Source organism: Camelus ferus, chromosome 4, assembly GCF_009834535.1.
Source record: "Camelus ferus isolate YT-003-E chromosome 4, BCGSAC_Cfer_1.0, whole genome shotgun sequence".
Taxonomy (NCBI): Eukaryota; Metazoa; Chordata; class Mammalia; order Artiodactyla; family Camelidae; genus Camelus; species Camelus ferus.
In genome coordinates, this window is record NC_045699.1 from 45,627,518 (window position 1) to 45,641,155 (window position 13,638).

Below are 13,638 nucleotides of genomic sequence, written 5' to 3' on the forward strand. Positions count from 1 at the left end.
TTATTTATTTTGATGCTCAAATTGTCCCTTATTTGGCCATTGGGAGTCCCTTGTGGCTCCTGTGTCTTTTTTTTTTTTTTTTTTTTTTTAATGTCCCCCCTCCATTCATTGAGCATTTCCTTATTTCTAGCACACGATGTTCCGGGCTCATCTTGTGTTTCCTTGCCCCTTCCCTGGGGTCATCTATTTACTCGAGTCTGAGTTTCTAGTAGTAGAGTATGATATTTAGGAACCAAGATCTGGACATTTGATGTGCTTATTGCTATTGGAGTATCATTGGTCTAGGCCCTCTGGATGGACAAGGGTAGTGCATATACTTCTGCACACATAAACACATGCATATAGGCATGTCTATAACTTTCATGTCTACTGAAGTGTGTGTATCCCTCTAGTTCCAACCGAGCATCTCATTTTTTTTAGCCTTCCCCTTTGCCATGATTTCTAGATACCTTTTCGGCATTAAGGAACTTGGCTTTCATTAGCCTCAATAAGTATTTGCTGCAGTATAACCAGCCTCCCAACTATGCAAACTGTCTCCTTCACCTCACCTCACCCCACCATCATCACCACCCCGTATTCCTGGCCACCAGGCTCATGGACCCACTGGCCCACATCTCAGTGCAAACCAGTAAGTTTTGAAGAAGACTTGAGTTCTGAAGTGCTGGCCTAGACAAAAGTTTAAAGAACTTGTTTTCCCTTTTTACTTCTTGGTTGTCAGCTGAGTCCAGGGTGTTGGAGATTGTAACTTTCTGGGTAAGTTGGATGTTGCTGAAGAATGGAACTGATGAATGACATTTTCTGAGGCTCTTATTTGTATTGTAGGTTGTCTTACCATCAGCGGATATTAGATATTGTCCCTCCTACCTTCTCAGCTCTATGTCCTGCAAATCCAACCTGCATTTACAAGTATGGAGATGAAAGTAGCAGTAAGTAATAAAATAAAACAAATCCATCCCTTTTTAGAAAGTACTGATGGAAGTATTCTCTGAAGCCAGTTATTTAAGGTGGAGAAAGTGAACTTTTCCTTTTACTAGGTTTATATTTTGTTTGAAAAGTGATTGCTCACCAGCCACTGTTGTTTTATTTCCCCTGATACTCATTTTGAAGATTCACTGTGATATACTTAGTTATTTATTTCTTTAAACTTTTTTCTTTTTTCTTAATATTGTTTTTAGTTTTATATCTATAACATTTTAAATGTGCTACTAAGTATAGCAGGATGAATTTAGAACCATAACTTATCAAAATGAAATGTATGGTTTTCCTGGCAGCGGAGATTCCTTGAATTGATTTTCATCTGATAACAGTTCAGGTGTGGGAACATAGGTGCACATAACTATCTTTTGACCAGCAGTGTGTCTCTAGAAGTAAATTCTTAAATATGCTTTTCCTACTTTTCGCTCACATCATTTTTTGCACTGTAAATCAGGGGGACTATAATTTGATATGCCACTTAATGAAGGTAAGGGTGTACATTGGTGATCACTAGTAGAGAGTTAAGTATGGAGTTTTTCCAAGTTAGTCTTTTCAGATGGCACTGAACAGCCTCCTCCGTGAGCTTCCCATTTCATGTCTTTGCATCTTGATACTCACCGCACTCCCTTGCTTTCTCATACTGCATTCCTGGTTCTCCACCTGCACCTCAGACTATACCTGCTTTCCTTGAAATAAACTCAGTTGATCCTAATGTTAAGTACATTTCCTATGTTATTATGTCACTTAATCCTTAAAACAACTCTGAAAAATAGGTATGTTTATTATAACAATTTTATAATGAAGAAATGGCTTCAAAGAGGTGAAGCCAGAGTGAGATTGTTTGAGCAGTAGAGCCCAGACTCAAATCCAGGCTTACTAGCTGAGCAGTCCTGCTCTCAGCCACTGTGTTTTCCTGAAAGAGCAAAGCTTGGTGTGACACTTGTAAGTGCCAAGTTTTGATTTCTGCTTTGTACTGCCTCAGAGGACGGTAAGATACAGTCTTTGACATCAGAGAGTTCAGACTTTTGTTAAACATTGAGCTTTCTTTTTTCCCACAGAAATAACTCAGCCTAACATTTAAGGCCTTCCTAACAGTTGTTTCTACTTTGTTATATGTGTATGTCACTTCTTCCCAGATGGACCTCTACTCCAGCCAGGCCCACTTCCTTTTTATTTTTTCCGTGCTGCTTGTTCATGGTTTTGCCTTTGTTTGTGCCATTACCCGGTCCTGGGAAGCCCTTCTTGTCTCTAATCCATGTTCTCTCTTCAGGGTCTAGCCCAAGCTCCACTCGTATCAATGTTTTTTAAGCCTTTAGCAAGCCAGTTTTGTGTTGCTCTCCGGCTACTATTTATGTGAATATCTTGGTTCCCCATGTAGAATGTAGACTCCTTAACAGCAGGGGATTCTTTTTTTTTTTTTTTTTCTCCCACTTACTTTCTCTCTCACTTTCAAGGAAAAGCACACAGCACATGTGACCTGTTGTAATTGACTTTACTCACTCATATTCTATGTCAGGATTACCTTTATGTTACCTCTTTGTCCACGTTACATTAAATGTAGATTTCCAGTTGCTCTGGTGATGCCCTACAGTATATACTGGCACAAGTTTCATACAAGGACTCGACAGATAGTAACCAATGGTAAATTCGTGGAGTCACAGCCCATGAGCATCTGGCTAGCGTAGATTCAAGGATGTGGATTCAGCAAAAGAGAAAAGCAAAAAATCTGTCTTAAGTTAGCAGCCTTTACTTGTTCAAACTCAAACTTAGTTTCCACTGTCTTAGGAAGAAGAAGGAGGAGGAAGGGTACATTGACAAAAATGAAAGAAATACAGTTGATTCTCGGCTTTTCAGCTTACAGAGGCCTAGGGATTTGAGGACTGTCAAAGAACAATTGCAACTATATCCACATTTCCCCTCACCCCTCATTCCTGAGGAAGATCAGTACCCTTTATACTCTGAACTACAATTAGCTAATTGTTCTTAAGGAAGTATTGAGGTGAGAGTTCTCTCTTATGCTGTATTTTAAGTGAAAAACCATTGGCCTATTAAATGAAACTTTCACATATGGTTATCTTTATATAGATTAAATACTGATCTTGGGATAAAGAATATCCTATTTTTTTAAAAAAAGAATTTTTTTTTTAAGTTTCACAATTACTAAACTATTTGTGAGAATCGTCTTAAAACCTGATCTAATTCTCCTCTCTGCCCTCCTCCCCCTTCTGTGTTTAGACTCTCTTCCTGGACATTCAGTTGCCCTCTGTTTAGCTGTTGCCTTTAAAAGTAAAGCAACGAATGATGAAATCTTCAGCATTCTGAAAGATGTACCAAATCCTAACCAGGATGATGATGATGGTAACAGAATTAAATATTTCTTGAATGGAACTATGTATGGGTCAGGTTAAAGTATAAACGTAATTCTGGAACATGAGTTCCTCTTAAATCTCATAGAATACTCATAAAGCAATGTATTTGTTTGGCCTGTCCAGCCTGTCAGTTTTCCTTAGAACCCAGGTATTTTCTCCCTTAAACATTCCTTGCTTCCTCACTTTAGAGAGGTTCTTGCACAGGAAGGCTTGATGTATTATAAAGTTGGATGCTCTGTCCAAATTAAGCTGTTATAATAATAATGTTTAACATTTACTGAGTATTTACCGTGTGATTCCAACCAAAATCTGTAGATTTTTTTCTGGGCAAGAATGGGAAAATTGTAAAATAATTTCTAAGTTTATCGTCAATAAATAGATAAGACCAAAAGTGATGAGAAGGACTTGCTTTATCACATATTAAAATATTTTTTAAAACTACGGTAACTAAAACAAAGACTAATCAGTAAAACAGAAGAAGAGTCTGCGGAGACAACTGGGTAACCATTTGCGGGGAAATTTTTTTAGATTTGTACATAAGCATAGAAAATGGCTTAATCAAAAATAAAACATTATTGGTATTTGCATTGTTTATTGCTGGGATTTTGTTACTATCTTACCACCACGTGGAGAGATATGAAGAAGGAAATCTATGTGGTATTTGTAAAAGAAATGGATCATATGGAAGAATTAGGGAAACAATCCCCAAAAACTAAGAATTAAGATTATACTTAGTTTTATATTTTGAATATTTGATATCAGTAATGGCCTTTTGTTTTTTATTAGTACTCAAAGACATTGCTATCTGACTTAGTATTTGGATGTGAGTGTGCCATCTGTTTAGTTATTCAGGTGAAGGACCAAAGAATTACATTACTTAACATTTTTCTGACTCTCTTAACTGTGGATTATTTTTCAGATGAAGGGTTCAGTTTTAACCCACTGAAAATAGAGGTGTTTGTACAGACTCTGCTACACTTAGCAGCCAAGTCGTTCAGCCACTCCTTCAGTGCTCTTGCAAAGTAAGTGCAATCAGAACATGCACCTTTTCTTGAGGGTTTGGAACTTTGCTTGGTAAATACCAGTGGTATAGTAATTTTTACTTAAAATTGTTGAATATGAAGATATGAATAGTATTGTCATATAATTTGACATAATGGGTTTTGATTTGTGGTAGCTAAAACCGCCATCCTGCAGCTCCTGTCGGTCTTTATGTACAGTTTGCAAATATGTGTGGAATGTACATTTTTTTGTATAGACCTTTAGAGAAATGAGTGGAAAACCTGGGTCCATAGGACAGTCATATATACAGTAAGAAGTCAAGAACCCTGTCTAAGTGTCTTCCTAAAAGAAGGTAAGCAGAAGCGAGAGCTGGCTACATTTTGGGGAGCCACCCAGAGGTTGGCATCTAAAGACAGAACTTTCTAACTCGTCAGTCTAAAAGAAGAAAGAACGTATAGGTATTCCTCCTGCCACGCAAAGAAACTGGACTCCTCACCCCATCTCAACTTCCACGTTACTGTATGACTTGCAAGATTCCCAGAGAAGGTGCAGTCAGAATACTGCATTCGTGTTTGAAGATAGTTCCTTAGCCATCACTTATTTTTAGATACACAATAAACTATAATCCTAGGCTAGTGATAGTATATTGTAATTCTCCTAAGATTTTGTGACAAATTGCATACAAACTACAAATTCCTAATCATACCTTTTATATCCTTAATGGTTAATGTTTGGTTATTTTGCATTTATATATTGCACTGTAAATTGAATAACATTGTATGGGCATTAAAAACATTAAATTGCTTATTGAATAAGGTTATATGTGGTATTTTTCCCCCACTATCAAAAGGTTTCATGAAGTCTTCAAAACCCTAGCTGAAAGTGATGAAGGAAAATTACATGTTCTAAGAGTCATGTTTGAGGTCTGGCGGAACCATCCACAGGTAAAAACTGACTACACATGTTGAGGTACTGATTGTACAGGTATAATAATAAGGCAATTAATATCATTGTTTTAGTTTGTAAAACATGAAATTTGACCATACAATAGTTTCAAAATCTATAGGGAGTTGGAGGTATAGCTCAGTGGTAGAGCGTGTGCTTGGCATACACAAGATCCTGGGTTCAATCCCCAGTGCCTCTATTAAGGAGGGGGCTTAAAAAATTTGCATAATAAAATCTGTGATTTTAGTGTTGTGGAAGTACTAATGTTTGAGTCACTCTAAAAAGCAAGTGTTATAATTGGTTTTGGGATTATAATACCTCAACACATTTTAAACAGTAAGAATGTTTATTTCTTGGAAGATTGTCCAATTGGATAGGAAATAATTATCTAGTCTATCCAGTTTCTACAGATAAGCTCTAGATTTCTCAAACTTCAATATATTTTTTCATACCATGTATTATTATAAAGAGGAATTCAAATTTCAGAATATATTTAAGACTTTCATAATGAAACGTATTTTTTAATTTTAAGATTCAATGGAAATTATATATTTTTGTGTATATCATCTAAAATTAAAAAACAATTTAAGTGTTCCCATTCAGTGTGTCTTTTTGCTCAGTCCATCTTTATTGGTGTTAATTGTATTCTTAGAGTAAGTACCGGAGCCAAGCAGAAGCCAAAATAAATCTTAGGATCTAATGGTCAAATTGATCAGTTCAATAACCACTCATAATGAATTTCACAGCCCTCCTATTTTACTTTTGTCGCAGTGGGATTATTGTGGTTTACATGTAAGTGTGATTTGCCTTAGTAACTCTTCTTTCCTCACTGTAGATGATCGCTGTGCTAGTAGATAAGATGATTCGTACACAGATTGTTGACTGCGCTGCAGTAGCAAACTGGATCTTCTCTTCAGAACTATCTCGTGACTTTACTAGGTAATATGGATTATTTTACAGATTTTGTATTTTCTAAGAATTGGTTTATATGTGGTCTTTCAGACACGAGCTCCAAATTCTGGTGCAAACCAGGTTGATATTAATCTTGTAATGATCCAATCTGATAGGATTGCACTTGGCAAAGATTCCTGCGCAGTAGACATTCAGCCAGTTAGGTTGCAGTGTCTCTTAGGGACACACGAGTAACTTGAATTAGGACTCAACCAGTCAAGTAGAAATGCTTATAAAAGATCCAAACTATTGAGGGAGAAGATCAGGCTGTATGTCAGTGGGACACGGGCAAGAGTTCCAGCTCCGTTGAGCACCTGAAATGCACACCAGGAACGGGAAGAAATCATATAACATCACCGTAGATTAAGTGACCATCAAGGAAGCATTGAGGAAAGCCTAGTGGGCACCTGGATGCCTGTGAGGGAGAGAGGTCTCACCTCAGTCATAAAAATCCTAGATTTAATACACAGAAGATTCATTGTAGATTCATTTCCCCCTAAAGGAAAGAGATTTTTTGTTAAGCTTGATCGTACACATGAAGTTGAGTCCATAGGCTTTGTAACTGATCGGGACTGGGACAGCGAAAGTTGCCACAAAACAGGAAACAAAAGACAAGACAAATACCCATCAAAACCTTTGTCGTCTTCATTATATCTATTATTGGCAGGGGACACTAGTCTGAAATAAACTGAATCGTTGTAGCAAAAGGGTATGATCTAAGATAATCATAACAGCGAAGGTGGCATTCACAAATGAAGGCAGCAGAGACATTCTCAGATTTATAAAATCTCAAAAAAACTGATCACCCAAGTATGTATTAGCCATTATCCTGAGTGGTTTACATTTGCAGCTCTTAACTCTGCAAAGCCTTCCCTGACCACCCTCTCCAGAATTAAAGTACTCTGCTTTTTTATCCTGTCTGCTAACATCGTAGACTTTGAGTTTTATGAACAGGTTGTTTTATTATCTTCCACTCAAACTTTCATGATCCAGATCAAAATCTGTAGAAGGAAGCAGTCTTCTGTGCTGTATATCCTAGGGGATTATGAGATCTAATTTATGGACAGAAAAGTAGTAAAGAAGCTACTTTAAAAAAAAATTATGCCACAGACATTTTAAAGCACCTACAATTTGCTGAGAAAGTAGATGACATAAATAGCTCATTCTTTAAAGCCCAACAGTTGACAGTTATCAACTGATGAGGTTCTTAAATGTTCTAAGAGAACTGGCTGAGTTTGTGCTAAATAGTATAAAGCATGTGAAATGAGCCTTAGGTTAGGTTTCCATTTCAAGAAATTTCCAATACTTAGTGTTTAAATTTAGAAGGGAAAAATATATTTTTGTTCCTAATGTTAGTATTTTTTCTGGTTTCCATTTTGTTGAGTATGTACACATACCTTCTATGTGTGTCTAGTAGGAGATGGAAATAAGAAAAATGACAAGAACCCAGTACTACCTTCGGGAAGGTCACCTGATTCTAATGAGTGGCACTAGAAGCTTGCACAGTTGACAGTACAAGTAAAATCACTCGTGCTGCTGGAGAAATGTGACTTATTCTGCCTAAAGAGTAGAAGACTCTGTCAGACCTTAAGAATGAGTAGGTTATGAAAGTTGAGAGATCTCGTTTTCTACAAGTGTAGTGTGACAAATAGTAACCAAATGTCTTATTACCTTAAGATTGTTTGTTTGGGAAATCTTGCACTCCACAATTCGTAAGATGAACAAACATGTTCTGAAGATCCAGAAAGAGCTGGAAGAAGCTAAAGAAAAACTTGCAAGACAACACAAACGGGTAAGTCTTGTGTCCACTGTGAATGGTCAAAGACAGTATACCAGAAACTCTTGAGAATATTCATTACCTTGATGGGAACTTATTTTTTCTGAGACCGCATCACTGCAGAGCTGTCTGTAGAAGAGGGGGAAGAGGAAGGTCCTGGGGGTCTGCTGTTACCCTGCGTGGTGAACCTGCCTAGGAAGCCGCAAACCTTCCTTTTCCATACTTCACTGTCTCTGGGTCAGTCTCATGTTTGCCTTCCCAAAAGGGAAGAGAAGGAAGGAGGACACTCGTATTTCTGAGTTTCTGATGCAGGAGGGGAAGAGGGAGAAGACCTTCGGTGTTCACCGAGTCCCCAGTACTGTGAGGCGTGTGGGGTAGTCATTCCCAGGCCTGCAGAGTACTTCTCATGTTAATAGGTTTAGTATTGTAGCCATTTGGGTGGAAGCAGTGAGCTTGCTGTGTGCTGTGATTTAGCAAAACCGTGCAGGTATTTGTCAGGACAGTATTGTCCAGTGTTATACGCGCTTACTAGAGGATGAAAGCAAGTTTAATGACTTACATGAACCTGTAGCAGGTTCGAAGGCTGCTCTCCACATAGACATACGTGTGTACAGATCTAAAATACTGCAGGGTAGACAGTGTCATCCTCATTTTATACATCTACAAACTGCAGGGGCTTTCCCTCAGGCTGCACTGTTCTCTAGGTATGTGGTGTCCATCCAGTATGGTAACAACTAGCAATGTGTAACTTGAAGCTAATTAAATTTAAATGCAGTTTAAAATTCAGTTCTTTAGTCACACCAACCACATTTCAAGTGCTCAGTAGTTCTGTGTAGCTAGTGGTGGTTGTGAGGGCGGCGCAGATTTACGTAACGTTTCCCTCATCACAGAAGGTGTATCAGCAGTGGTACTCTAGAGCCTTGCCTTAGTGTAGTGTTAGGAAAAGACAAACGTGTACCCCATTGCCTAGACTCTGTAACAGATGCTGTGCTAAAGATAAAAGCAGAAATGAAAAACAGAAACATTTTGCTTGCAGCACGGAAGAGGCTGGCGTAGCTGGGGCCCTACCAGTAGTGTTCTCTAGAAGGAACTAATAAGCTTTCTAGGTTTGATGATGCCTACCTTCTTGCTAAAAGGACCTCAGTACATAACACACCTGGAGTCAGGGTCTGGCTCTGCCACTTGCTGGCTGTGTGACACCAGTTATCTAACCTCTCAGCTTGTTTCTTTATCTGTAAAATCATGCCTGTCTCTTGCGCCTTACCAAAAAACCCCACACCTAAGCACATGCTGTGAAGTTCTTCAGGGTAAGCTGGTAGGGAATTGTTTAAGCTTAACAGAGGTGTCCTGAGTCCATCGTTGCCAGCAGAGGGTCTGGAACAGTCTGCTTTGATTTATTATGTCAGTCACAGCCATTTCTGAATTATTTCAGGGATGTGCAGCCTCTTCAGCTGCACGAGGGCCTGCCCAGCTTTGCTGTATGGCCCATTTGGGGATGAAAGATCAGCAGGGTGCCCCTGTTGGTGCTGCTCACATAGTGATGTATTAGTGACTGAAAACCAATGCTGTTGGTTTTTCCAATGGTCAACTAAGAAAAACAGTTATAAGGATATATTATCTATCCTCATTATTTGCAGGTTCTTTTTTTGTTTTTTAAATTACCTTCTGTCTAAAATTTATTAGTTAACCCAATACAAAATGAAGTGCTTTCCCAGTCATTTGTTGAGCAGCAAAAAAAAATTTGAGCTGCCCAGTGGGCTTGTTCCCAGCCGAGGTCAAACAAGAACAAGACAACACTGCCTTCTCTGTTTCACTTCTCATACTGTTAAGAGTGTCCTTTTTGTGGTATATTAGTGCTACATTTTTCATGTTTGTGCTGGGCTTTTTGTTGATTTCACTGTTTAAAATGACCCTTAAGCCTAGGGCTGCGGGCTGTCTAGTGTTTCTAAGCACAGGAAGGCTATGATGTGCTTGATGTGAAAAGTACATACTAGGTAAGCTTCCTTCAGGCATGAGTTACTGTGCTGTTGGCCCTGAGTTCAGTGTTCATGAATCAGCAGTGTCACACATACATCCAGAAGAGGGAAGAGGAGATTCACCAGTCTGTACATGAGGCTGCTTCCCAAGTACTAAAAGTAACATCTAGTCTGTGATGAAGTGACAGAAAAGATGGAGAAGCTGCTACTACATTTGTGGATTCATGAGATGACGACCAATTTTTTAAAAAAGCATAGTGGACAACATTCTTGTGGGGCTGAAAGCCAAGGAAATTTATGGCTACGTTACTCAAGGTCAGAAAAATGTTAAATCCCCCTCAGCTAGTGTTTTGGTATAAAGAAATTACTGTATATAATTATTTATTAGACATATGTATCTTTAAAACAGAAACACACAGCAGACAAGGTTTGTGTATCAGTTGGTGAACATGTTGTGATAAGAGGCTCCCAAGAACCTAACCCTGTATTTTCTCTAGGAGCAGGGGCTCAGCATTCACTAACTCAGGGTTCATGGCAATTTCATAAAACATAACTATGGTGAGTAACAATCAACTGTATGTTTTCCATGGAGCTCAAAGCTGTTTTCATTTTGAATGGAGGGAAAACATGACACGTTTCCTCCTTGAATGGGCTATCTTGTAAAAGGCATAACTGACTTCTGCAAACACTCCTACCGCCGTCACCCAAGATAAGTACCACTAAATTTCCCTGACCTAGATAAGCACCCACAGGACTTTGGGTGTACGCCTGTGTGTCTGGGACAGGAGTACTTTTACTGTAGCATACAAGTCTTCAAATAGCATTTGACCAGAGACAGTAAAACTCTTCTGTTTACTTGATGGGATTTAATACACTGGAATTCTAAATGGTGGTTTCCTTTTGTTCCTTTGCATTTCTGTAGCGAAGTGATGATGACGACAGAAGCAGTGACAGGAAAGATGGGGCTCTTGAGGAACAAATAGAAAGACTGCAGGAAAAAGTGGAATCTGCTCAGAGTGAACAAAAGAATCTCTTCCTTGTCATATTTCAGGTATCTTGGCTTGGGACATTGATAAGTACAAAGAAAATTACATTTCTTTAGTTTTTAAAAAAAATAGTTTTTAATCATAAAAGTAATACATGCTCTTTTATAAGACCATAAAAGTTTACAAGGGAAATAGAGTTCACTATTTGGAGATAACCATGTTTACCTCTAAATTCTGTTGTTTACTTAGCGTTCTTGCATGAGCATTTCTCCATGCTTTAAAAAAACAAACAAAAAAAACCTTGGGGATTCTTTGTTAAATACCTCTTTCATATTTATTTCCAATTGTTGATCTAGTTAGATGACTGTTTTCCTTCCTGATGAATATTTTTGTGTACACATTCCTGTTAACATTTCTGATTATGTCTTTAGAATAGGTGCTAAGAAAAATTACTAGCATATGTAATCTGGACATTAAAGGTCTTCATGTATTGCCAGAAAGGATGTACTAATTCATGTTGTCACTGGTCTGCCTTTCTACACAGACAGTATTAATTTTGTGACGGCTAGGGATACATGCCACAAAGATAGTGGAACAAGCAGTACCTTTGAGGTCTCTTGGTCAAAATGTGATTGTTTCTGAAGTATAAAATTCTCCCTCTAACAAACACCTCTGGAAATTTGTACCCCATTTCCAGCGTTTTATCATGATCTTGACCGAGCACTTAGTACGATGTGAAACTGATGGGACCAGTGTATTAACGCCGTGGTATAAGAACTGTATAGAGAGGCTCCAGCAGATCTTCTTACAGGTTTGTGTAAAACTTTGATTAGATAATATTAATATCACTATTCTTAGCCACAAGGGTTTTCCATTTTCATCAAATCTGTCAGGAGGTTATGTCGTACCTGTAATCCCTTTAGTTCATATCCATTTGCTCCTAGTGCTGCTCATCAGAATATTTAGGCTTAAATTGGCTCTATCTCACTCAGACTCCAGATTGCCATCTTTGCTGGAAATCCTAGCTGTGATACAAAATGTAGGGGGGAAAATGCTAAGGGAACAGTAATTGGATTTATAGAATTCCTTAAAATCTAATGTTCAAATGATGTCCTTGCTTCTAGGGGTACTATTTAAGTCCCCTGAGGTCCTCATAGAAAGCAAAATGCAACACCTGCTCTCTGCTAGGGGACTAATCCTTGGTATCTTTGGGCACTAAACATCCCAACTCCTTATTTGTTTGATCTCGAGAAGAGTGATTAAAGCAGAAGACAAAGGGGAAAAAAAGTTTAGGCCTCCAAACAGAACTTCACTCTAGATCTTTAGATACTGTCAAATTAAAAAGAACTTTTAACAGCCTCTAGTCCTATAGGAATCTCTGAGTATATTAAAGATTATATATGTGCGCACAGAAGAGAGTATTTCATTTTCTGACACTTTTTTCCACTTAGGCTCAACAAGTCACTGATTTTCAGTAAGATAAATGAGGCATGGGTTGTTGTAGAATAACAGACCATTGGTTAATTGTCAAAATCTCTCTTTTGAAAAGAAAAAATGTTTAATAATGTTCCAATCCAAAAAAAGCAAAGAAAAGGAAATGCTTCCAAAATTTTTCTTACGTTTCAGAGACCATGATGTTTAAGTATGGTTAATTAACAAATAACATTGTGCCATTCCTATTTTGTAATGTACACCACCTTCCCTGTCTTTTTTAATCTTCCTAGTCCCTGTCCGGGTAACTTTTAAACGTCATACTGTATTTTGTCCTAATTAGGAGAGACACGGCTGGACCTAGTCTGTAACAGTAGTAGCAGCACGTGCTGTTGCCATTACCTTGACGCATGAATTGCATTACGCAGAAGCAGGCCAGGCTGGATTTAAGTTATTGAATATCCTTTTTTCTTATTTCCCCCTACATTTTATTAATGTTGGGGGTTTTTAGGGGCCGTAATTCCAGTCGGCACACTCTTTTTTCCTGCTCGGTCCTGTCATTCCACAGTGCGGGGAGCTGCTGAGGGGAATGTTCTGCGAGATGGCTTAGTGCTCTTTTTCTTGGCCTAAACATTTACCCTTTTTCCTGTGTCCACAGCATCACCAAATAATCCAGCAATACATGGTCACCCTGGAGAACCTGCTCTTCACTGCTGAATTAGACCCACATATCCTGGCTGTGTTCCAGCAGTTCTGTGCCCTGCAGGCCTAACAGTCATTTTTCCCCCTTAATGTCAAGATTTTTTTTTTAAATCTCAAAATAACTTGTCTTAGTTCTGATGGTTTGAATGCTTGCTTTCTTGTAGCATCCTTTCACTTACTAAAGGAAACAGGAGTTGAAGGACAGTGAAAATGGTATTACCTTACCTTTAACTGCCCCTAAAATAACAGTAATGTGATGATGACCATAGGTGTATTATATATGTGACAGATACAGCTTTTCTCTGATATATTTTTTCCTTAAGGCACAAAAGATAACTGATTTGAGGTATGTGGAACACCAGGTGTCAAGCTTACAAAGTAGTACATAGAACTGATGGGTTTATTATCAAGTAGCATAGCTTCTCACAGCTCATGGATAACCTAACATGGCTGAAATAAAACTAAAAATATGTTTTTTAAACTTTGGTATCTCAATGATTTATCATCTCAGTCAACTTTAAAAT

The 13,638-nt window shown here is 38.2% G+C and overlaps 1 protein-coding gene and 1 non-coding gene across 3 annotated transcripts in view; both read left to right on the plus strand.

Annotated features, from left to right (window-relative positions):
- Positions 1-13,595, plus strand: part of NCBP1 (nuclear cap binding protein subunit 1) — a 35,077-nt gene extending 21,482 nt beyond the window's left edge. For both annotated transcript variants that reach the window (XM_032478034.1, XM_032478035.1), the window contains 9 exons: positions 823-926; positions 3,211-3,333; positions 4,264-4,366; positions 5,197-5,290; positions 6,127-6,230; positions 7,920-8,034; positions 10,918-11,046; positions 11,679-11,792; positions 13,071-13,595. In XM_032478034.1, coding sequence (XP_032333925.1) covers positions 823-926; positions 3,211-3,333; positions 4,264-4,366; positions 5,197-5,290; positions 6,127-6,230; positions 7,920-8,034; positions 10,918-11,046; positions 11,679-11,792; positions 13,071-13,184 — 1,000 coding nt within the window. In that variant the 3' untranslated portion in view covers positions 13,185-13,595. The remainder of the gene's footprint in view (positions 1-822; positions 927-3,210; positions 3,334-4,263; positions 4,367-5,196; positions 5,291-6,126; positions 6,231-7,919; positions 8,035-10,917; positions 11,047-11,678; positions 11,793-13,070) is intronic.
- Positions 5,419-5,490, plus strand: TRNAA-GGC. The gene has a single exon. It is a non-coding gene; the product is annotated as a tRNA-Ala (tRNA).
- Positions 13,596-13,638: the final 43 nt, after the last annotated feature.